The 24,855-nt window shown below is 56.2% G+C and overlaps 6 protein-coding genes across 6 annotated transcripts in view; all 6 read left to right on the plus strand.

Annotated features, from left to right (window-relative positions):
• The window catches only part of LOC144948003 (histone H2B type 3-B-like), a 37,189-nt gene extending 28,728 nt beyond the window's left edge, over window positions 1–8,461 (plus strand). Inside the window, exon 2 of the mRNA XM_078877430.1 lies at window positions 8,036–8,461. Within this exon, the coding sequence (XP_078733556.1) occupies window positions 8,036–8,456 (421 nt within the window). The 3' untranslated portion in view covers window positions 8,457–8,461. The remainder of the gene's footprint in view (window positions 1–8,035) is intronic.
• Window positions 8,462–9,297: 836 nt separating this feature from the next.
• Window positions 9,298–10,990, plus strand: LOC144948005 (uncharacterized). The gene is made up of 2 exons (XM_078877432.1): window positions 9,298–9,694; window positions 10,523–10,990. The coding sequence occupies exons 1-2, from the start codon at window positions 9,298–9,300 to the stop codon at window positions 10,981–10,983; spliced, it is 858 nt and encodes a 285-aa protein (XP_078733558.1). The 3' UTR covers window positions 10,984–10,990.
• A 2,189-nt stretch (window positions 10,991–13,179) lies between these two features.
• On the plus strand, window positions 13,180–13,983 carry LOC144948153 (histone H1.2-like). Its single transcript, XM_078877581.1, has one exon. The coding sequence runs from the start codon at window positions 13,221–13,223 to the stop codon at window positions 13,881–13,883; it is 663 nt and encodes a 220-aa protein (XP_078733707.1). The 5' UTR covers window positions 13,180–13,220; the 3' UTR covers window positions 13,884–13,983.
• Window positions 13,984–14,972: 989 nt separating this feature from the next.
• Window positions 14,973–15,284, plus strand: LOC144948006 (histone H4). The gene has a single exon (XM_078877434.1). It carries the CDS (start codon window positions 14,973–14,975, stop codon window positions 15,282–15,284), a length of 312 nt encoding a protein of 103 aa, XP_078733560.1.
• A 98-nt stretch (window positions 15,285–15,382) lies between these two features.
• LOC144948007 (histone H2B type 3-B-like) lies at window positions 15,383–16,561 on the plus strand. The gene is made up of 2 exons (XM_078877435.1): window positions 15,383–15,393; window positions 16,136–16,561. The coding sequence occupies exons 1-2, from the start codon at window positions 15,383–15,385 to the stop codon at window positions 16,554–16,556; spliced, it is 432 nt and encodes a 143-aa protein (XP_078733561.1). The 3' UTR covers window positions 16,557–16,561.
• Window positions 16,562–17,397: 836 nt separating this feature from the next.
• On the plus strand, window positions 17,398–19,090 carry LOC144948008 (uncharacterized). Its single transcript, XM_078877436.1, has 2 exons — window positions 17,398–17,794; window positions 18,623–19,090. Exons 1-2 carry the CDS (start codon window positions 17,398–17,400, stop codon window positions 19,081–19,083), a joined length of 858 nt encoding a protein of 285 aa, XP_078733562.1. The 3' UTR covers window positions 19,084–19,090.
• Window positions 19,091–24,855: the final 5,765 nt, after the last annotated feature.

Below are 24,855 nucleotides of genomic sequence, written 5' to 3' on the forward strand. Positions count from 1 at the left end.
CGCGAGTGGGGGAGGGGACGAGTCGTCGTGTCGGCGTGTGCCCCGCTTGCGTGCGCTCGTTACTTGCGTAAGCTCTCGGCGTGCGTAATCGGCGTGCCCAAGGTGCGCGATCGTAACGTGGGCGGCCAGCGCGGCGCAGAGCGGCGCAGGAGTGGGTATCGCGTGTGGAGCTGTATGCGTGTGTGCGCGCACGTTCACGACGTGTGTAACACAGGTGCGCGATCCTAACGTGAGTGGTCAGGGTTGGGTGAGTGCCGTGCAGAGCTGTGTGTGGGTGTGCGCGTGCGTGGTTATCCATGCCTGCTACGCGGACCCGCGGTGGAGGGGAATCCTCGGGTGACGGCTCCCACACCCTGGGTGAGGAGCCTAGCGGCGGTTCGCTTAGCAGCGGGGGGGCGATTGATGATGTTAGTCCGGCCGTTAGTATTATCGAGGGAGGGATCTCGGGGGCTAGCGACCCCCACAAATTGGTGTCGGAAGCGGTACGGACCCCCGCGTTACCTCACGCTAAAATAAGACTGATATTTACCGGCCGGGGGGCCCCTTCGTGGAAGGCATTCGCCCGCAATCTCTTAGGGGCCAAGGAAATTAATGGATGGACGGACGCGCAGGCAGTACGTCAACTTAATATGAATCTTGATGGGCGGGCAGCCGATTTTGTAGAAGCGTTACCCGCGAGCGCACAGACACAGCTAGAGGAGCTGATGCGCCGACTCGATCAGCGTTTTGGCACGCGTGACGAGGAGGAAGCAAAATCGGCCTTAGAGGCGCGCCGTCGCCAACCTGGCGAAGATCTCCGTGATTACGCCGAGGATGTGCGCGAGTTAACAAAGATCGCACGCCCGGGGTACGCAACTGAGGTTATTGAGGAACTGGCTGCCGAGAAAATCCAGCGGTACCTGTCTCGCACGGCGTGGTGGCAGCCAGACATGAGCTGCCCACGTCTTCCCTTTAACACCCTTGTCGAGCGCGCACGTAAGTGTGAAAGAATTCACAGCGAACGCGCGCAGCTCCGGGGGCTGGGACGAGAGCGCGCCATTGCGAGCCTGCTCTCGGAAGACGAGGAGGAGGAACAGGAGCTCGCGAGGACGGTAAGGGGCCGGGAAAGAGAACCTCCAGTGTCCCGCGAGACAACCCCGGGATGGGTTGCCGGAATACAAACGGGTATAAAGGATGTCTCCGGCCAGGTAACCCAGGTAGGTGACAGGGTAACCCAGGTAGGTGACAGGGTAACCCAAGTAGACAACAAGGTAACCCAAGTACGGGCACACATGACTGCGCTGGAGACAATGGTAGAGACGGTCCAGGCCGAGGTAGGAGGATTAACTGGGAGGATAGCCCGACTAGAAGCAGAGTATGAGCAACAGCGCACGGGGGGAGGAGGGAGTGGGCAGAAAGTTCGCCACAGAGCCGCCACTCCTCCCAGGACGTGTTATGTGTGCGACCGTCGAGGGCATCTCATGAGGGACTGCCCTCAGCTTGCCCGTGCGAGGCCGATGCATAGGTCAAACACTAAGCCCCCCCTAGAGAGGGGACCACCGGGGGATGAAATCGACGTGGACCCGACCCAAACCAGCTGTAATAATAATGGCGAGCGAGTGATCCATAAACAGGTTACAACGACAACACCCAAGGGCGCAGGGACCTCGGGCGATTGGCTGCGGGAGCTGGTGGCAGGGATAACGGGAGCCACGTCGCTGGTGGAAGGCCAGGTGAACGGGCAGCGCACCCGGATCCTGTTGGACACGGGCGCCGTGGCCTCTCTCATGAGCGCCGCGCACTGCAGCATGCTCGGGGTGGACGTGGGCTGCCTGCAGGCCCCGGATCGCGCGCTGCACACGGCAAGCGGAGCCGGGATGGGGTTGCTAGGGAAGGTCTCCCTCGAGGTCCGTCTAGGAAACCAGGTGTGCACACAGGAATTCTACGTTTCGAGTGTGTTGTGCCACGAGTGCATTGCAGGAACGGACCTCCTGGAAAAGTTGGGACTTAACGTACAGCCCCGGCAACGATGCGCTACGGTGGAGGGCAGCGGGGAGCGGATTCCGTTCCTAGGACAGGAGCCGAATCGCCCACGCTTCACACCCGTGGCCGCTACGCTGGTGTCGGCCGTCACCATCGGGCCTCTCGCCGAGATGCTGGTGCCAGTGGCAACCCTCTCCACCGACCCAACCCACCGACCATCGGGCGAGGTAATGCTGACTCCTCACGCGGAGTTGGCATCGCGATACGGGGTGGTAGGGTCAGCCACACTGGTAAACGCAGATGGGGGCCGGCTGTTTATACGTGTGTTTAACCCACACAGTACCCCGGCAATGATACGACGACGCACCCCGGTAGCCACCGTACACCCCCTGCACGCTCGCCACTCGAACGACTCGGTGTTCGCACTCTGGGCGGAGGACCCTGGCCGCCCCGAGGACAGCCAGGATCTGGCCTGGCGAGTCGGCCCGACCCCCCGAGCCGAGATTGTTCCCCTGCAGGATGCGCTACATGTGCCTTGGGCAGCCTTACCTAAGGGGGAGGCCGATCAGCTGCGCGGGTTATTGCGGGAGTACGCCGACGTGTTCAGTGAGCACGATTCGGACGTGGGCCGGACCGACCTGGTCAAGCACCAAATTGACACAGGTGCAGCCCGACCCATCAAACTCCCCGCATACCGAGTGGGCGCGCCTGAACGGACCCAGATCAAAGAGGCAGTCACGGATATGCTACGCGATAACATAATCCAGCCCTCCGCGAGCCCTTGGTCTGCCCCGGTGGTACTGGTAACGAAAAAGGACGGATCGACTCGGTTCTGCGTTGATTACCGAAAATTGAACGGAGTCACCCTCGGCGACGCTTTTCCCATCCCACGCATCGACGACACCTTCGACAGTCTCGCAGGAGCGCGGTATTTTTCCACCCTCGATCTGGCGTCCGGTTACTGGCAGGTGGAGATGACGGAGGAGGATCGGCCAAAAACAGCATTCACCACCCCGATGGGCCTGTTTGAGTTTCGAGTGTTGCCGTTCGGACTCACTAACGCGCCCGCGACGTTCCAGCGGTTGATGGAGTTGGTGATGCGGGGCTTGCAGTGGGAACAGTGCCTGATTTACCTGGACGACGTAATAGTGTTCAGTAGGTCGCTGTCCGAACACTGGTCCAGGCTGCGGGAAGTATTCCAGCGACTGCGAGCAGCCCATCTCAAGCTCAAGCCACGTAAGTGTTACATTGCGCAACGCGAGGTGGGGTACCTCGGACACCGAGTCAGCGAGGCAGGGGTGAGCACCGATCCCGAGAAGGTGCGTGCCGTAGTGGATTGGCCGCGGCCGAGGAACCTGACGGAGATCAGGTCATTCTTGGGACTCGCCACTTATTACCGTCGATTTGTAAAGGGATTCAGTGAGATTGCACGCCCCCTCACCCAACTCACCTCCCCTAAGAACCCCTATCAGTGGTCGGAGGCCTGCCAGACGGCTTTCACCACACTCAAAGACCACCTCACCCACACCCCCACCTTGGCTTTCCCAGATTTCACCACCGATTTTATTTTGGACACTGACGCCTGCAGCAGTGGGCTGGGCGCGGTGCTGTCGCAAGTGCAGGGTGGGACGGAGCGGGTCATCGCGTACGCCAGTCGGACCCTGAGCGGGGCCGAACTGAACTATTGTGTAACCCGTCAGGAACTGTATGCTGTAATTTTCGCGTGTAAACAGTTCCGACCGTACTTGTACGGCAGGAAATGTCGTGTGCGCACCGATCATTATGCACTGCAGTTCCTCCTTACATTCAAGGAACCGCGGGGGCAGATGGCTCGATGGCTGGCGCAGCTGCAGGAGTACAACCTGCAGATCGAGTACCGAGCGGGGCGGACACACGCGAACGCGGACGCCTTGTCAAGACGGCCCGCGGTGCGCGCTGAGACGAGGGAGGGAGACGCCTGCCCGTGCTTCACGGGGGGACGCTGCCGCCAGGCAGCAGAACCCAAGGAGCGCGCGGAAACTAAACTCCCCCCCCCGAGAGAGAGTGCAGTGTGCGCCACAGAGACCCTCGCAGGTGGCACTGAGGATCCCGTCGACCGCCCGGCAAGCGCGGGACCCGCGGCTCGGGACCCGATCGGACGGACCCAGGAGGACGTCGGCTGTGCCTTCCCGGGCCTAAACGACGAGCAGCTGAGACAGACCCAGCAGCGAGATCCGGATCTGGCGGCAGTGGAGGCGGCACTGCGGGAGGAAAAGAGCGCCCTACCAGGACCCTGGAGCGGTTTGTATGCCCGGTTGTGTGTACAGAACGGAGTGGTACGGGAGTTAACCGAGGCCGGCCAGCCGGGGTGTATCTGTGTTCCTGCCCAGGTGCGACCCCAGCTGCTACGACTGGTACACGACCACCCGCTCGGGGGCCATGATGGGGAACGGCGCACCCGGGAGACTCTGCGTCGCCAGTATCTCTGGCCTAAATTGGCGCAAGATGTGGCCGCCTGGGTGCAGGGCTGCCGGGCCTGTCAGCAGTGTGGGCAAAAGCCGGCGAGGTACCAGGTACCCCTGAGGCCGTTCCGAGTCAGTCGGACGAATCAGTTGGTCGGAATCGACCTGCAAGGGCCCTTTCCACGATCCCACCGGGGCAACCGATATATTCTTGTAGCGGTGGAGTACTTCACCCGCTACCCCGTGGCGGTGGCTATCCCGGATAAAACAGCCCTCGTAGTGGCCCGGGCCTTCGTGGAAAACTACGTACTTAAGTGCGGGATCCCCGAACGAGTCATTACCGACCAGGGTAGTGAATTCGAGGCCGAACTATTCCAGGCGCTGTGCCGAGAGTTCGGGATCCAGAAGGACCGAACCACGGCATATCACCCCCAGGCGAACGGGATGGTAGAGAGGATGAACCAGACTCTGGCCGGGAAGCTTAAACGCATGGCGGCCGCGAATCAACAGGACTGGGACGAACACCTCCCCTATGCCCTGTTCGCCTACACCACCGCCGTTCACACATCTACAGGACAGACCCCGTTCCTAATGATGTTTGGTCGCGAGTCTCGCCTGCCCGCAGATCTGCTGTTCGGTGTCCCTCCGCCGCAACGGGAGGAAGGGAGCCACCCCGTGGAGCACTTGCTGGAGACCCTGCGAGGGGCCAGGGGCCGAGCCTACCCGCACGGAGAGGCCGCGCACCAGCGGCAAGAGCAGGGCGCCCGACCCCGTATGGAGCCCCCCTTCTACACTGCGGGCTCCGAGGTGTGGCTGTACACTCCCCGCGTCGGTGCCGGACAGGTGGGGAAGCTGACCACCTACTGGCGAGGACCCTGGATTGTGAGACGGCAGATCTCACCATGGACGGTGCTGATTCAGGGAGGAGAGAGGGGCCGGGAGATGGTGGTCAACATCCGCCGACTGAAGCCGTGGCGAGCAGCCCCCGAGGGGGGGAGCCCCGCCGTCCAAGTACCCCGAAACCCCGGGGTCCCCCTACCCCCCGTGCCCGGGGGCCTCGCGCAGTATATGGGCCCCACGGAGCCCCGGGCTCCGAGGGGCCCCGGGCGGGGCCGGGGGCGACGAGGACGGCGACCCTTAAACCCCACCGCCTCTGAGTTTGTTCCCCAGCCCGCAGGTGCCAGAGACCGAGGGGAGCCGTTGGAATGGAGGAGGAGACCACCGCCGGAGCCCCAGGAGACGGAGCCGCCACCCCCGAGGCCAGCCACAAGGGCCGGGCGAATCCCGCGGACCCCGCGGCGATACCTCGTGGGGGCAACCCAGGCGAGGTGCTCCAGTCAACCCGGGACGGGGACTGGCACCCCGGGGGGCTATGTGGTGCCACAGCGACGGGGCCGCTCGGCCGAGCCAGGGAGCCGCCCGGCTTCCACCGCCGCACTGCCCCCCATCACCCCCCCCACATAAACACGCACCCGCACCCACGTAGGGCCTCGTGGTCGGGTCACCTACCCTGAGTTTTCACCCGAGGGCCCCCTAGGGGGGTTACCCCACGGTTTCTCAGGGCCAGGGAATTGGACAGGACCCTTCCCAGGCCAAGTAACACTGCGGCGCCGTGGGCGGATTTGAGATCGCACGACCACGGCGAGCTCAGAGAGCCCCGCAGTTAGAAACGCATACAAACACAAACACGGGTCAGCAAGGCAGATAGCTGGGATCAGGAACCGGGACGACTGATTGGTAGAAAGTTCAAAGGCCGGCGGGATCGCAAAAGAGCGGGAAATCCTAGGCTCAGGATTGGTCGAGAGACCAAGGCGGTCGGGACGGGGGCGCCTAGCCTTTGATGTGAATAGTTTAAAAGAAAACGCAGGGGCAGTAGGGAACTCTCTTCTTCTGGAGTTTGGACACGGGGTCAGCGACGAAGGAGTCATCGGGCGAGCCGCTAGATTGTCTGCAGGACGATCTGAGCGCCGCAAGGTCACCAAGGACTACAGACGGTATCGTGTTGCGCGCCTTACAACACCTCAGAGCGGAGGGTAGGATCCGTAGGAGAGGGTTAGTTCGGGGTAAGGACGAGTAGGAAAGCGGTTTAGCAGAGAGCGCAGCATAGAATAGGGCTACACGGCACCAGAGTGTGGGTTAGAAGCGCCTTGCTGTCCCGCACACACACACGGGTGGCTCGGTTGGTTAGCAAGGGCTAATAAAATCTCGAGCGTAGTAACAAAACCGTGTTGTTGGGTGTTTTTGGAACGTGGTATTAGCGTGCACTACATTCGCGAGTGTGTGGTCGTTGTACGCATAAAGGCCGTGGTCTCTGTACGATTGTGCGGGTACGGAGGTGTGTGCGTTAACGCCCGGGGAGAGCACTTTTGGTGTGTTGGCGCGACTACGCAGCCGTGTGAGAGGAGAATCGTCCTTGTCCGATATTTGTGTTGACGTGCACGCGCGAGTGGGGGAGGGGACGAGTCGTCGTGTCGGCGTGTGCCCCGCTTGCGTGCGCTCGTTACTTGCGTAAGCTCTCGGCGTGCGTAATCGGCGTGCCCAAGGTGCGCGATCGTAACGTGGGCGGCCAGCGCGGCGCAGAGCGGCGCAGGAGTGGGTATCGCGTGTGGAGCTGTATGCGTGTGTGCGCGCACGTTCACGACGTGTGTAACACAGGTGCGCGATCCTAACGTGAGTGGTCAGGGTTGGGTGAGTGCCGTGCAGAGCTGTGTGTGGGTGTGCGCGTGCGTGGTTATCCATGCCTGCTACGCGGACCCGCGGTGGAGGGGAATCCTCGGGTGACGGCTCCCACACCCTGGGTGAGGAGCCTAGCGGCGGTTCGCTTAGCAGCGGGGGGGCGATTGATGATGTTAGTCCGGCCGTTAGTATTATCGAGGGAGGGATCTCGGGGGCTAGCGACCCCCACACAATTCCTCGTGAGCGTGGTGGACGTTTGCTTGTTGAGTTGGCGAATCTTCATCTGCTTCCACATGAATGAAAGAAATCATGATATTCACGACACGTCACATTTAACAAGGCGTAATTCTTGAACGCGTTAATACAGTACCCATTTCTGGTATTTTTGCGTTAACTATTTCCAGCTGCAGCCGATTCCGATATTACGTGGAGCATTTGGCGCCACAATCTTACAGCACACTCGTCCTAATTGACGTAGCGTGCCGGAATGCTAATCTCCACCTGTACAGCACAACAGCGAAGTTATTTTTCTCCACCGAGCGCTTGTATTTTTCCAAATTGCGTTCATAAAACGCCCGTGCGCCGTATTAGACGAGTGGTGAAACAATCCCTCGTAAGAAACAAAAAAACCCACGCTCAAAACACAATATACTGTATTGGGTTTTCCAGTCATCCTTTTTAAAACAAAGGCAATGGCCATGGCTGCAATTCACTAATATACATGTTTGGACATTACATTGTGTTATATTCACAAGTCCTTTTTGCAGTAAAAACGATATTAAAGTGAGCATCGCGTCCGCGTTTCTCATTGGAGGCTGATGGAGAGGGATGGTACTAAAAGAGCCACTCAGCAGCGCCGCGCACTACGATCCTCTGATTTGCATCTCGCCTCCTATAAAAGGAGCTCATCGCCCGACCGACATCCACATTCGCTTCCCGTCTGTTCTGACCTGAAGCTGCCTACAACGCGTCGACATGCCCGATCCTCCCGCATCAAAGAGCGCTGGGCCGGCCAAGGTTCCTGCTCCCAAGAAGGGCTCCAAGAAGGCTGTGACCAAGGCTACGCGCAAGGATGGCAAGAAGCGACGCCACCGCAGGAAGGAGAGCTACGCCATTTACATCTACAAGGTGATGAAGCAGGTGCACCCCGATACCGGCATCTCGTCCAAGGCAATGAGCATCATGAACTCGTTCGTCAACGACATCTTCGAGCGCATCGCTTCCGAGGCGTCCCGCCTGGCGCACTACAACAAGCGCTCCACCATCACTTCTCGGGAGATCCAGACCGCAGTGCGACTGCTGCTCCCCGGCGAGCTGGCCAAGCACGCCGTGTCGGAGGGCACCAAGGCCGTCACCAAGTACACAAGCTCCAAGTGAAGCCTCGACTCCACCATTAATTACAAAGGCTCTTTTCAGAGCCACCCACCTCTCCGAACCTGCTTGTACCAGTCCTAGCAGGAGTACAAAACGAAACTTCCAACAAAGCCCCGGTTCACGCGGGGACATTGTTCGCTCATTGAGTGAAGTGGAGAGATCGAACGCATTTTAACATGTTTCCACGTGAATAAAAGCGATAACAATATTCATGGCACATCATATTCACCAGCAGGCATTTCTTGGACTTGATTGTCCATTGATTTCATCTGCAGCCCATTCAGATATTACATTGGATATTTGGCGCCAAAACCTTGCAATGCAATATTTAATTCGTGGTTGTATTTTCGGGCAGGAACTAACATTTTGCACGTGTACATATATGTAAAAGTAAGCGCCTAGCATGGATGACTCGTGCAGTATAATTGATCATCATCTCAATGCCAAGAGAATATATATCTATTCCTGTGATCACCTCTTTCCGACATTTTTACGTATTACTGTTTCCAATGAAGTGCAGTTTCTTCACACTTTATTTAGATCATGCAGAGCACTGTAAAGTTGTTTTCGGAAAGGTGTTTGCTTGAGAAAAGAACATCCGTTAAAGACATCGACGGCGCTCAAACGGTACTACTGCATCGTGATGCGGCATTCTGAAATGATCCAAACTGTGAACATTTTGTTGATTAAGAAGAGTTGACGACTCGAGATCATTGCACGCTGCCAACCAATCAGCACGCTCCCCTTCTTCGCACGTCACGACTCCGCTGACCAGTGAGCGCGCGCTCTGGGCTACATAAGCCGCCTTCTCCCCGCCTGTGAGAATCTTTGCCCTCACCAAGCCATGGCTCGCACCAAGCAGACGGCTCGCAAGTCCACGGGCGGCAAGGCCCCCCGCAAGCAACTCGCCACCAAGGCGGCCCGAAAGAGCGCTCCGGCCACGGGCGGCGTCAAGAAGCCTCACCGCTACAGGCCCGGCACCGTCGCTCTGCGCGAGATCCGCCGCTACCAGAAGTCCACCGAGCTGCTCATCCGCAAACTGCCCTTCCAGCGCCTCGTCAGGGAGATCGCGCAGGACTTCAAGACCGACCTGCGCTTCCAGAGCTCCGCTGTCATGGCTCTGCAGGAGGCCAGCGAAGCGTACCTTGTCGCGCTCTTCGAGGACACCAACCTGTGCGCCATCCACGCCAAGCGCGTCACCATCATGCCCAAGGACATTCAGCTCGCCCGCCGCATTCGTGGCGAGCGCGCTTGAACGCCCAGCTCGGCCCTCAAAGCACAACACAAAGGCTCTTTTCAGAGCCACCACTTACTCATGAAAACGCTTCCATGTGTGTTCTTCAAAGTTCGGGTGCCGGAAACCTTCGTTTGCTGGTCACGGCTCTCACGAGTCGTCAGGCGTAAGCGACAATGAAGTTCATTTTCTATACCCCGCCGCTCATATTTTTCAACATCACACGTTGGTGTCGTATATAAGCGTTGTGAAACCATGCTTACATAATGTTCAACAAAAGGGTTATTTTGGTGAAATATATTAACTATTAAACCCAAAGAAATTGGTTTATGTTGTTTCAAGCCCGAGCTGATAAGAAGTTCACATTTTGCAAACTAAGAGACTGAATTATTCACGCACATATATTTTTAGGCATTGCCCGAACAGGCGGTTAAAGGAAAATATATATACACCGTATAGGCACGTGGGCGATCAATCACGAGCTCAAGGCTATCACAATGATTTCTTATAACCAATGCGGTCCCTCAAAATGATTATTATAATCAATAATACATTGATATTTGCGGAATCCGCTTATAAGTTTGACTTGCCAGCACGTGCCCATTAATTAACTCTATCATGCTTAAAACTTGAACCTATTAAGTACGTGTATCGCATTGTTTCATTCATAAGATGCGTGCCCGCATTAAAATATATATGGATACAAATAATTAAAGTCAACATCGAATCCTCGCGTCCCGGCTTTTCATTGGTGGCTCAAGGAGAGGGCGGGACTCGACCGAGAGGAGCCAATCAGCAGCGGCGCGCTCTACGATCCTCGTCTCCGCTATAAAAGCCGCTCCGGTGGTGCGTGTTAACGTCACAAATCGTTCGTACTTTGTCTCCAGTGCTTTTTGCATCCTAGGTCGCTTAACAATGTCTGGACGCGGCAAGACCGGTGGCAAGTCTCGCGCCAAGGCAAAGTCCCGCTCTTCCCGCGCCGGCCTGCAGTTCCCCGTGGGTCGCGTTCACAGGCTGCTCCGCAAGGGCAATTACGCCCAGCGGGTCGGCGCTGGAGCACCCGTCTACCTGGCCGCCGTGCTCGAGTACCTTTCTGCCGAGATCCTCGAGCTGGCTGGCAATGCCGCCCGCGACAACAAGAAGACGAGGATCATCCCCCGACACCTGCAGCTCGCCGTGCGAAACGACGAGGAGCTCAACAAGCTCATGGGCGGCGTGACTATCGCCCAGGGCGGTGTGCTGCCCAACATCCAGGCCGTGCTGCTGCCCAAGAAGACCTCTCAGGCAAAGAAGTGAACGCGCCGCCGCCTCTACCACCACAACAACGGCTCTTTTCAGAGCCACCCACTTACTTGCAAAGAGCTCGGACAGTCGTACACAGGAGTTTTGTTATACTGGTAGGAACGAAGTGGACCAGACCACCAATAGATTAATGTGTCCGTCCGTCAACATCGCCCCCTACTGCAAACATTTGGCATGACCCTACGAAAACCTTGACTCAGTGACGCTATCCTGGCTAAACAAGTGTAACATTCCCTTATAATTCCCTCAGCTTTTAATTAAAACATTTAAATTAATGAGGCTTTCCTGGCTAAACACGTGTAACATTCCCTAATAATTCCCTGAGATAGCTTTTAATTAAAACTTTGAAATTAAATAAAACAACTAACAGCGCCCTAATAATTCCCTGAGATAGCTTTTAATTAAAACTTTGAAATAAAAAAAAAACTCACAGCGCCCTAAAGCCTACAGCTAGGCCTAAAGCCTAGAACTAGGCCTGAAACTCTCCATTCGTGTCGTACCCCCGCGTGTGTGAAAGGGAGTTATGTTTAACAATGTTACATTCCCTCATGTTTTTAAATAGAAACATTTAAATTTAAAGCTTTTACATGAATCATTAAATCATTTAAATTAAAAATTAACTCACAGCGCCCTAAAGCATACAGCTAGGCCTAAAGCCTAGAACTAGGCCTCAATCTCTCCCTTCGTATCGTCCGATTAGGTGTAGCAACATCGCCCCCTACTGCAAACACTTGGCAGGACCCTACAAAAACCTTTTGACTCAGTGGGGCTTTCCTGGCTTAACAAGTGTAATAATACATTATGTTTATATTATTTGGTTATTCGTTCCTACCAGCCCACCCCGCAGGGTCCTGTTTAATAAGGACACCGTCGTCGAGTTGCCCTCGTCCCAAATTGCTCGCAATTAAACGAATGCTCTGCTCATTCCAGATACCCTTTATGTCTAATTTAGGAACGGTATTTGAGCAGCATTCCAACATTGCATCAATCATGGAACATGGTTTAGAATAAATTGGGATGCCTATTGGAAGAAAGAATCGTGTTTTTTAAAGAATGAAACTCGCTCTTTTTGAGCGGTCAGAAAAGGGATCAAATGAGCACATCAGCTCAGGGTTGTGGCCGGTGTTAGCTGATAGTAAGCAAAAAAGTACTGGTAAACGCTGGGGATGTCAACACTCGGTAAAGTATAATATTACTTGTCAAATAAGATGGTACAAATATGTGTAGTTAAATATTTTTTACATGGTTAATAACATCTTTCCAATGATTACTCATTCGTGTTACTTAGTGCAGTAAATACGTGTTACTTATTGCAGTAAAAACAACCCATCGGATGAACCATCCTGCGCTCCTAGAATATCAACTCTGTCGGTGCATTAAACGTAAGATTATATATTTTCTTTAAACATTCGACTGCAGAGTCACTTGAGTTGAATTTGAGTGGTGATGATTGTGCACCGTGCCTCGATCTTGTTCAAGGCGCGCGACCCTTCTGCAGTGCGTGAGCTACTCACCTCTTGCCACGTAAAATGTTAAAATTTCTATTTAATGTCGGTTAATTTTGAGTAATTTTCTTCAGTTTGTTGTCCATCTGAAAATCCATATATTTATTCATTTCAAAGTTCGATTAAAACGTCCAGTTAAAAGTTCGGTGACAAGGGACTGTTGACATGGCGCGCAGTCCTCACCATAGCGCGAGAGGAGGAATCGCGAGCGCGCGAGGCAAAACTTAAATAGAAAATATTTCGTTGGAATTAAATATGAGTAGTCTGTTGAAGCATCTTGTCTTGCAAAAAATTCGAGTGCGTTTTAAATAGTGTTCATCAGTAACACTTTTGAAAACCGACAATCGTCATAGCATGCCCTGACCGAACAATGTCTCCCAAATGTTGGTTGTTCACTTGTTTTGAATTATAATTTATATCATGAGCATTGTCGTATATTGCATAAGTAACGTACATTAAAGAAGTGATCTTCGTGATAATGTATCAACTAGATGCATGTAAGTATGAACGTTACGGGAGTAATCGAGCCCAAAGGCAGGCGTGATAAACACAGTGAGTAAGGTGGCAACTCCCTCACCAGAGCTGAGTTCTGGATGATCTCAGCGACGTCCGCATTCAGTACGCCGCTTCTATAATAACCTCGGGCCTGGAGAACGCTCGATTTGAATTCGTGAGAGCGCTGATTTCGATTTCAAAGAGGCGAGGCGATAAAAGCGACGTCTTGAGATGGCGGAAACTGCTCCTGCTCAACCACCAGCTGCGGCTACTTCAGCGCCTAAAAGCCCCAAGAAGAAGCGCGCCGCTCCAAAGGCCAAGAAGGTCGGCCCCAGCGTGTCCGAGCTCATCCTCAAGGCTCTGGCCAGCAGCAAGGAGAGGAACGGCGTGTCTCTTCCTGCGCTCAAAAAGTCGCTTGCTGCCGGAGGATACGACGTGGAGAAGAACAATGCCCGCGTGAAGTTGGCCATCAAGAAGCTCGTGGCCAAAGACGCCGTGGCGCAAGTGAAGGGCAGCGGCGCGTCTGGCTCTTTCAAACTCAACAAGGAAAAGGCTGCCGCAAAGGCGAAGCCCAAGTCGTCAACGGCAAAGCCCGCAGCTAAAAAGCCCGCGGCAGCCAAGAAGGTGAAGAAGCCCGCGGCAGCCAAGAAGACCGCGCCCAAGAAGTCTCCCAAGAAAGCAAAGAAGCCCGCGGCTGCCAAGGCGGCCAAGAGCCCCAAAAAGGTGAAGTTGGCTGTTAAGCCCAAGAAGGCGGCGAAGAGCCCAGCCAAGCCCAAGGCTGCGAAGCCCAAGGTCGCTAAGCCCAAGACCGTCAAGGCCAAGGCCGCCAAACCCAAGGTGGCCAAGCCCAAGAAGGCCGCGGCCAAGCCCAAGAAGACTGCGCCAAAGAAGTGAATCCGATCGGACGACGCTCGATTCACTCCACCTCAACGGCTCTTTTCAGAGCCACCCACTTAGTTAAAAAAGTGAACCAGATGCTGCTGCGCTTCCATTAGTTCATCGGTAACACATGACAGTGTATTACGTTGCTGTTGAATGCGTGCCATATTCTGTAAGTCAAACCCATTTACGGCGTGGCGATGGTTGCTCGCCTTGCCTCGGCCCTGATCAAGGAGCTCGACGCTTGGTGCAGTTCAATCGTGAGGATTTGTGTAGATTGGATAAGTTACGTACATTCGCCAAATTAACTATAACATTTTACCCACTCGATGTGTTTTAAGCATTGATGTGATGGGAGTAATCGAGCCCGAAAGCAGGGATCACAAACACAGGCGAGGCGGGTGGCAGCTCCCTCACTCGAACGGAGTGCAGAGTAATCTCAGCGACGTCCGAATTATGTGTTGCACCTCTTCATTCCGTCATCATGTTACTGGTGCCAAATATGGAATTTAGTCTAAAAAGGTATTGATTCCAGACAGCTTTACTCAATTTGCCTTCATTCGCTCGTTCTCGCCTTTTCACTTTGTTTTGTAAACATTGCGGTGCACCATCTAAACTTCTCTATTAAAATTAATTTCTATACGTAAATATCGCATTGTTTGCAATGTCTTTCTTACTTTGGGAGAACTAGTTGGTGACGTTCACTCAACTATTGTGTTGGAAGCCGTTTAGCTTCACACGATTATAAAGTTAGTTCATCTTGTTCACTTGAAAACAAGACCTTACACCGATTATTCACTCCACGTGCAATCTTGCAACAGATCGCGTTCCTCTCGCGTTCGCTGCGGGTGTGCCAATATCATTACAGAGTGCTTCGAAGAAGGGTCATTGCCCAAAACGTCGCATATTATACATGTCAAGGAAGTGTTATTGACGACAGTGGAGGGTTTTCTTCGTCACAGAGGTTAAAGGTCTAAGGTTTAAGGCGGAGCCATCGCGGAGGGCAGGGGTGGTCGGTGACGTCACCACGCTTCGGGTATAAAGGCGGCTGCTGCTGCAAGCTGAGCGCGCAGTCTCTCGCGAGCTTTGTCAGAAGTAGTCGGAATGTCTGGACGCGGTAAAGGCGGTAAGGGGCTCGGCAAGGGAGGCGCAAAACGCCATCGCAAGGTGCTGCGCGACAACATCCAGGGCATCACCAAGCCCGCCATCCGCCGCCTCGCTCGCCGCGGCGGTGTGAAGCGCATCTCGGGCCTCATCTACGAGGAGACCCGCGGCGTCCTGAAGGTCTTCCTTGAGAACGTCATCCGCGACGCCGTCACCTACACGGAGCACGCCAAGCGCAAGACCGTCACCGCCATGGACGTGGTCTACGCCCTCAAGCGCCAGGGCCGCACTCTCTACGGCTTCGGAGGCTGAGCGCCCATCTCTCGCACACTAAGCCAACCCAAAGGCTCTTTTCAGAGCCACCCACCTCTTCGAAACTGCTTGCGCCAGTGTTGCCAAACACTTTCTAAATGGAGCACATGTCCTGGGTTGTTGCGCGCCAATTCCTCGTGAGCGTGGTGGACGTTTGCTTGTTGAGTTGGCGAATCTTCATCTGCTTCCACATGAATGAAAGAAATCATGATATTCACGACACGTCACATTTAACAAGGCGTAATTCTTGAACGCGTTAATACAGTACCCATTTCTGGTATTTTTGCGTTAATTTCCAGCTGCAGCCGATTCCGATATTACGTGGAGCATTTGGCGCCACAATCTTACAGCACACTCGTCCTAATTGACGTAGCGTGCCGGAATGCTAATCTCCACCTGTACAGCACAACAGCGAAGTTATTTTTCTCCACCGAGCGCTTGTATTTTTCCAAATTGCGTTCTTAAAACGCCCGTGCGCCGTATTAGACGAGTGGTGAAACAATCCCTCGTAAGAAACAAAAAAACCCACGCTCAAAACACAATATACTGTATTGGGTTTTCCAGTCATCCTTATTAAAACAAAGGCAATGGCCATGGCTGCAATTCACTAATATACATGTTTGGACATTACATTGTGTTATATTCACAAGTCCTTTTTGCAGTAAAAACGATATTAAAGTGAGCATCGCGTCCGCGTTTCTCATTGGAGGCTGATGGAGAGGGATGGTACTAAAAGAGCCACTCAGCAGCGCCGCGCACTACGATCCTCTGATTTGCATCTCGCCTCCTATAAAAGGAGCTCATCGCCCGACCGACATCCACATTCGCTTCCCGTCTGTTCTGACCTGAAGCTGCCTACAACGCGTCGACATGCCCGATCCTCCCGCATCAAAGAGCGCTGGGCCGGCCAAGGTTCCTGCTCCCAAGAAGGGCTCCAAGAAGGCTGTGACCAAGGCTACGCGCAAGGATGGCAAGAAGCGACGCCACCGCAGGAAGGAGAGCTACGCCATTTACATCTACAAGGTGATGAAGCAGGTGCACCCCGATACCGGCATCTCGTCCAAGGCAATGAGCATCATGAACTCGTTCGTCAACGACATCTTCGAGCGCATCGCTTCCGAGGCGTCCCGCCTGGCGCACTACAACAAGCGCTCCACCATCACTTCTCGGGAGATCCAGACCGCAGTGCGACTGCTGCTCCCCGGCGAGCTGGCCAAGCACGCCGTGTCGGAGGGCACCAAGGCCGTCACCAAGTACACAAGCTCCAAGTGAAGCCTCGACTCCCATTAATTACAAAGGCTCTTTTCAGAGCCACCCACCTCTCCGAACCTGCTTGTACCAGTCCTAGCAGGAGTACAAAACGAAACTTCCAACAAAGCCCCGGTTCACGCGGGGACATTGTTCGCTCATTGAGTGAAGTGGAGAGATCGAACGCATTTTAACATGTTTCCACGTGAATAAAAGCGATAACAATATTCATGGCACATCATATTCACCAGCAGGCATTTCTTGGACTTGATTGTCCATTGATTTCATCTGCAGCCCATTCAGATATTACATTGGATATTTGGCGCCAAAACCTTGCAATGCAATATATTTAATTCGTGGTTGTATTTTCGGGCAGGAACTAACATTTTGCACGTGTACATATATGTAAAAGTAAGCGCCTAGCATGGATGACTCGTGCAGTATAATTGATCATCATCTCAATGCCAAGAGAATATATATCTATTCCTGTGATCACCTCTTTCCGACATTTTTACGTATTACTGTTTCCAATGAAGTGCAGTTTCTTCACACTTTATTTAGATCATGCAGAGCACTGTAAAGTTGTTTTCGGAAAGGTGTTTGCTTGAGAAAAGAACATCCGTTAAAGACATCGACGGCGCTCAAACGGTACTACTGCATCGTGATGCGGCATTCTGAAATGATCCAAACTGTGAACATTTTGTTGATTAAGAAGAGTTGACGACTCGAGATCATTGCACGCTGCCAACCAATCAGCACGCTCCCCTTCTTCGCACGTCACGACTCCGCTGACCAGTGAGCGCGCGCTCTGGGCTACATAAGCCGCCTTCTCCCCGCCTGTGAGAATCTTTGCCCTCACCAAGCCATGGCTCGCACCAAGCAGACGGCTCGCAAGTCCACGGGCGGCAAGGCCCCCCGCAAGCAACTCGCCACCAAGGCGGCCCGAAAGAGCGCTCCGGCCACGGGCGGCGTCAAGAAGCCTCACCGCTACAGGCCCGGCACCGTCGCTCTGCGCGAGATCCGCCGCTACCAGAAGTCCACCGAGCTGCTCATCCGCAAACTGCCCTTCCAGCGCCTCGTCAGGGAGATCGCGCAGGACTTCAAGACCGACCTGCGCTTCCAGAGCTCCGCTGTCATGGCTCTGCAGGAGGCCAGCGAAGCGTACCTTGTCGCGCTCTTCGAGGACACCAACCTGTGCGCCATCCACGCCAAGCGCGTCACCATCATGCCCAAGGACATTCAGCTCGCCCGCCGCATTCGTGGCGAGCGCGCTTGAACGCCCAGCTCGGCCCTCAAAGCACAACACAAAGGCTCTTTTCAGAGCCACCACTTACTCATGAAAACGCTTCCATGTGTGTTCTTCAAAGTTCGGGTGCCGGAAACCTTCGTTTGCTGGTCACTGCTCTCACGAGTCGTCAGGCGTAAGCGACAATGAAGTTCATTTTCTATACCCCGCCGCTCATATTTTTCAACATCACACGTTGGTGTCGTATATAAGCGTTGTGAAACCATGCTTACATAATGTTCAACAAAAGGGTTATTTTGGTGAAATATATTAACTATTAAACCCAAAGATATTGGTTTATGTTGTTTCAAGCCCGAGCTGATAAGAAGTTCACATTTTGCAAACTAAGAGACTGAATTATTCACGCACATATATTTTTAGGCATTGCCCGAACAGGCGGTTAAAGGAAAATATATATACACCGTATAGGCACGTGGGCGATCAATCACGAGCTCAAGGCTATCACAATGATTTCTTATAACCAATGCGGTCCCTCAAAATGATTATTATAATCAATAATACATTGATATTTGCGGAATCCGCTTATAAGTTTGACTTGCCAGCACGTGCCCATTAATTAACTCTATCATGCTTAAAACTTGAACCTATTAAGTACGTGTATCGCATTGTTTCATTCATAAGATGCGTGCCCGCATTAAAATATATATGGATACAAATAATTAAAGTCAACATCGAATCCTCGCGTCCCGGCTTTTCATTGGTGGCTCAAGGAGAGGGCGGGACTCGACCGAGAGGAGCCAATCAGCAGCGGCGCGCTCTACGATCCTCGTCTCCGCTATAAAAGCCGCTCCGGTGGTGCGTGTTAACGTCACAAATCGTTCGTACTTTGTCTCCAGTGCTTTTTGCATCCTAGGTCGCTTAACAATGTCTGGACGCGGCAAGACCGGTGGCAAGTCTCGCGCCAAGGCAAAGTCCCGCTCTTCCCGCGCCGGCCTGCAGTTCCCCGTGGGTCGCGTTCACAGGCTGCTCCGCAAGGGCAATTACGCCCAGCGGGTCGGCGCTGGAGCACCCGTCTACCTGGCCGCCGTGCTCGAGTACCTTTCTGCCGAGATCCTCGAGCTGGCTGGCAATGCCGCCCGCGACAACAAGAAGACGAGGATCATCCCCCGACACCTGCAGCTCGCCGTGCGAAACGACGAGGAGCTCAACAAGCTCATGGGCGGCGTGACTATCGCCCAGGGCGGTGTGCTGCCCAACATCCAGGCCGTGCTGCTGCCCAAGAAGACCTCTCAGGCAAAGAAGTGAACGCGCCGCCGCCTCTACCACCACAACAACGGCTCTTTTCAGAGCCACCCACTTACTTGCAAAGAGCTCGGACAGTCGTACACAGGAGTTTTGTTATACTGGTAGGAACGAAGTGGACCAGACCAACAATAGATTAATGTGTCCGTCCGTCAACATCGCCCCCTACTGCAAACATTTGGCATGACCCTACGAAAACCTTGACTCAGTGACGCTATTGTGGGGGTCGCTAGCCCCCGAGATCCCTCCCTCGATAATACTAACGGCCGGACTAACATCATCAATCGTCCCCCCGCTGCTAAGCGAACCGCCGCTAGGCTCCTCACCCAGGGTGTGGGAGCCGTCACCCGAGGATTCCCCTCCACCGCGGGTCCGCGTAGCAGGCATGGATAACCACGCACGCGCACACCCACACACAGCTCTGCACGGCACTCACCCAACCCTGACCACTCACGTTAGGATCGCGCACCTGTGTTACACACGTCGTGAACGTGCGCGCACACACGCGTACAGCTCCACACGCGATACCCACTCCTGCGCCGCTCTGCGCTGCGCTGGCCGCCCACGTTACGATCGCGCACCTTGGGCACGCCGATTACGCACGCCGAGAGCTTACGCAAGTAACGAGCGCACGCAAGCGGGGCACACGCCGACACGACGACTCGTCCCCTCCCCCACTCGCGCGTGCACGTCAACACAAATATCGTACAAGGACGATTCTCCTCTCACACGGCTGCGTAGTCACGCCAACACACCAAAAGTGCTCTCCCCGGGCGTTAACGCACACACCTCCGTACCCGCACAATCGTACAGAGACCACGGCCTTTATGCGTACAACGACCACACACTCGCGAATGCAGTGCACGCTAATACCACGTTCCAAAAACACCCAACAACACGGTTTTGTTACTACGCTCGAGATTTTATTAGCCCTTGCTAACCAACCGAGCCACCCGTGTGTGTGTGCGGGACAGCAAGGCGCTTCTAACCCACACTCTGGTGCCGTGTAGCCCTATTCTATGCTGCGCTCTCTGCTAAACCGCTTTCCTACTCGTCCTTACCCCGAACTAACCCTCTCCTACGGATCCTACCCTCCGCTCTGAGGTGTTGTAAGGCGCGCAACACGATACCGTCTGTAGTCCTTGGTGACCTTGCGGCGCTCAGATCGTCCTGCAGACAATCTAGCGGCTCGCCCGATGACTCCTTCGTCGCTGACCCCGTGTCCAAACTCCAGAAGAAGAGAGTTCCCTACTGCCCCTGCGTTTTCTTTTAAACTATTCACATCAAAGGCTAGGCGCCCCCGTCCCGACCGCCTTGGTCTCTCGACCAATCCTGAGCCTAGGATTTCCCGCTCTTTTGCGATCCCGCCGGCCTTTGAACTTTCGACCAATCAGTCGTCCCGGTTCCTGATCCCAGCTATCTGCCTTGCTGACCCGTGTTTGTGTTTGTATGCGTTTCTAACTGCGGGGCTCTCTGAGCTCGCCGTGGTCGTGCGATCTCAAATCCGCCCACGGCGCCGCAGTGTTACTTGGCCTGGGAAGGGTCCTGTCCAATTCCCTGGCCCTGAGAAACCGTGGGGTAACCCCCCTAGGGGGCCCTCGGGTGAAAACTCAGGGTAGGTGACCCGACCACGAGGCCCTACGTGGGTGCGGGTGCGTGTTTATGTGGGGGGGGTGATGGGGGGCAGTGCGGCGGTGGAAGCCGGGCGGCTCCCTGGCTCGGCCGAGCGGCCCCGTCGCTGTGGCACCACATAGCCCCCCGGGGTGCCAGTCCCCGTCCCGGGTTGACTGGAGCACCTCGCCTGGGTTGCCCCCACGAGGTATCGCCGCGGGGTCCGCGGGATTCGCCCGGCCCTTGTGGCTGGCCTCGGGGGTGGCGGCTCCGTCTCCTGGGGCTCCGGCGGTGGTCTCCTCCTCCATTCCAACGGCTCCCCTCGGTCTCTGGCACCTGCGGGCTGGGGAACAAACTCAGAGGCGGTGGGGTTTAAGGGTCGCCGTCCTCGTCGCCCCCGGCCCCGCCCGGGGCCCCTCGGAGCCCGGGGCTCCGTGGGGCCCATATACTGCGCGAGGCCCCCGGGCACGGGGGGTAGGGGGACCCCGGGGTTTCGGGGTACTTGGACGGCGGGGCTCCCCCCCTCGGGGGCTGCTCGCCACGGCTTCAGTCGGCGGATGTTGACCACCATCTCCCGGCCCCTCTCTCCTCCCTGAATCAGCACCGTCCATGGTGAGATCTGCCGTCTCACAATCCAGGGTCCTCGCCAGTAGGTGGTCAGCTTCCCCACCTGTCCGGCACCGACGCGGGGAGTGTACAGCCACACCTCGGAGCCCGCAGTGTAGAAGGGGGGCTCCATACGGGGTCGGGCGCCCTGCTCTTGCCGCTGGTGCGCGGCCTCTCCGTGCGGGTAGGCTCGGCCCCTGGCCCCTCGCAGGGTCTCCAGCAAGTGCTCCACGGGGTGGCTCCCTTCCTCCCGTTGCGGCGGAGGGACACCGAACAGCAGATCTGCGGGCAGGCGAGACTCGCGACCAAACATCATTAGGAACGGGGTCTGTCCTGTAGATGTGTGAACGGCGGTGGTGTAGGCGAACAGGGCATAGGGGAGGTGTTCGTCCCAGTCCTGTTGATTCGCGGCCGCCATGCGTTTAAGCTTCCCGGCCAGAGTCTGGTTCATCCTCTCTACCATCCCGTTCGCCTGGGGGTGATATGCCGTGGTTCGGTCCTTCTGGATCCCGAACTCTCGGCACAGCGCCTGGAATAGTTCGGCCTCGAATTCACTACCCTGGTCGGTAATGACTCGTTCGGGGATCCCGCACTTAAGTACGTAGTTTTCCACGAAGGCCCGGGCCACTACGAGGGCTGTTTTATCCGGGATAGCCACCGCCACGGGGTAGCGGGTGAAGTACTCCACCGCTACAAGAATATATCGGTTGCCCCGGTGGGATCGTGGAAAGGGCCCTTGCAGGTCGATTCCGACCAACTGATTCGTCCGACTGACTCGGAACGGCCTCAGGGGTACCTGGTACCTCGCCGGCTTTTGCCCACACTGCTGACAGGCCCGGCAGCCCTGCACCCAGGCGGCCACATCTTGCGCCAATTTAGGCCAGAGATACTGGCGACGCAGAGTCTCCCGGGTGCGCCGTTCCCCATCATGGCCCCCGAGCGGGTGGTCGTGTACCAGTCGTAGCAGCTGGGGTCGCACCTGGGCAGGAACACAGATACACCCCGGCTGGCCGGCCTCGGTTAACTCCCGTACCACTCCGTTCTGTACACACAACCGGGCATACAAACCGCTCCAGGGTCCTGGTAGGGCGCTCTTTTCCTCCCGCAGTGCCGCCTCCACTGCCGCCAGATCCGGATCTCGCTGCTGGGTCTGTCTCAGCTGCTCGTCGTTTAGGCCCGGGAAGGCACAGCCGACGTCCTCCTGGGTCCGTCCGATCGGGTCCCGAGCCGCGGGTCCCGCGCTTGCCGGGCGGTCGACGGGATCCTTAGTGCCACCTGCGAGGGTCTCTGTGGCGCACACTGCACTCTCTCTCGGGGGGGGGAGTTTAGTTTCCGCGCGCTCCTTGGGTTCTGCTGCCTGGCGGCAGCGTCCCCCCGTGAAGCACGGGCAGGCGTCTCCCTCCCTCGTCTCAGCGCGCACCGCGGGCCGTCTTGACAAGGCGTCCGCGTTCGCGTGTGTCCGCCCCGCTCGGTACTCGATCTGCAGGTTGTACTCCTGCAGCTGCGCCAGCCATCGAGCCATCTGCCCCCGCGGTTCCTTGAATGTAAGGAGGAACTGCAGTGCATAATGATCGGTGCGCACACGACATTTCCTGCCGTACAAGTACGGTCGGAACTGTTTACACGCGAAAATTACAGCATACAGTTCCTGACGGGTTACACAATAGTTCAGTTCGGCCCCGCTCAGGGTCCGACTGGCGTACGCGATGACCCGCTCCGTCCCACCCTGCACTTGCGACAGCACCGCGCCCAGCCCACTGCTGCAGGCGTCAGTGTCCAAAATAAAATCGGTGGTGAAATCTGGGAAAGCCAAGGTGGGGGTGTGGGTGAGGTGGTCTTTGAGTGTGGTGAAAGCCGTCTGGCAGGCCTCCGACCACTGATAGGGGTTCTTAGGGGAGGTGAGTTGGGTGAGGGGGCGTGCAATCTCACTGAATCCCTTTACAAATCGACGGTAATAAGTGGCGAGTCCCAAGAATGACCTGATCTCCGTCAGGTTCCTCGGCCGCGGCCAATCCACTACGGCACGCACCTTCTCGGGATCGGTGCTCACCCCTGCCTCGCTGACTCGGTGTCCGAGGTACCCCACCTCGCGTTGCGCAATGTAACACTTACGTGGCTTGAGCTTGAGATGGGCTGCTCGCAGTCGCTGGAATACTTCCCGCAGCCTGGACCAGTGTTCGGACAGCGACCTACTGAACACTATTACGTCGTCCAGGTAAATCAGGCACTGTTCCCACTGCAAGCCCCGCATCACCAACTCCATCAACCGCTGGAACGTCGCGGGCGCGTTAGTGAGTCCGAATGGCAACACTCGAAACTCAAACAGGCCCATCGGGGTGGTGAATGCTGTTTTTGGCCGATCCTCCTCCGTCATCTCCACCTGCCAGTAACCGGACGCCAGATCGAGGGTGGAAAAATACCGCGCTCCTGCGAGACTGTCGAAGGTGTCGTCGATGCGTGGGATGGGAAAAGCGTCGCCGAGGGTGACTGCGTTCAATTTTCGGTAATCAACGCAGAACCGAGTCGATCCGTCCTTTTTCGTTACCAGTACCACCGGGGCAGACCAAGGGCTCGCGGAGGGCTGGATTATGTTATTGCGTAGCATATCCGTGACTGCCTCTTTGATCTGGGTCCGTTCAGGCGCGCCCACTCGGTATGCGGGGAGTTTGATGGGTCGGGCTGCACCTGCGTTTACCAGTGTGGCTGACCCTACCACCCCGTATCGCGATGCCAACTCCGGGTGAGGAGTCAGCATTACCTCGCCCGATGGTCGGTGGGTTGGGTCGGTGGAGAGGGTTGCCACCGGCACCAGCATCTCGGCGAGAGGCCCGATGGTGACGGCCGACACCAGCGTAGCGGCCACAGGTGCGAAGCGGGGGCGCGTTGGTTCTCGTCCCAGGAACGGTATCCGCTCGCCGTTGCTCTCCATGGTGGCGCATCGCTGGCGGGGTTGCACGTTGAGTCCCAGCCGTTCTAAGAGGTCGGTACCTGCGATACACTCGTGACACAACGCACTCGACACGTAGAACTCCTGGGTGCACACCTGACTGCCTATGCGGACCTCTAGGGTGGCTCTCCCCAGCAGCCCCATTCCGGCTCCGCTCGCCGTGTGCAGCGCGCGGTCCGGTGCCTGCAGGTGACGCACGTCGACCCCGATCGCGCTGCAGTGCGCTGCGCTCACGAGCGAGGCCACCGCCCCCGTGTCCAGCAGAATTCGGGTACGCACTCCGTTTACCTCCCCTTCCACCAGCGACGTGGCCCCCGTGATCCCCGCCACCAGCTCCCGTAGCCAGTCGCCAGGAGTCACCGTTTCCGTGGGCGTTGTTGTTGGAACCTGTGTGGAGATCACTCGCTCGCCATTATTACCGTCTTTTTGCATCGGGACCGCTTCGAATGCACCCCCAGATGGTCCACTCTCTAGGGGGCGTTGGGGTTTAACCCCGGCGCGTTTCTAGCGCGGGCGATCTGCGGACAGTCTCTCACGAGATGCCCTCGCCGGTCACACAGGTAACACGCACGGGGGGCCGTCCCGTAGGAGCCCCCCCGTCCGTTCCCTAT

This window comes from Lampetra fluviatilis, chromosome 48, assembly GCF_964198595.1.
Source record: "Lampetra fluviatilis chromosome 48, kcLamFluv1.1, whole genome shotgun sequence".
Classification (NCBI taxonomy): Eukaryota; Metazoa; Chordata; class Hyperoartia; order Petromyzontiformes; family Petromyzontidae; genus Lampetra; species Lampetra fluviatilis.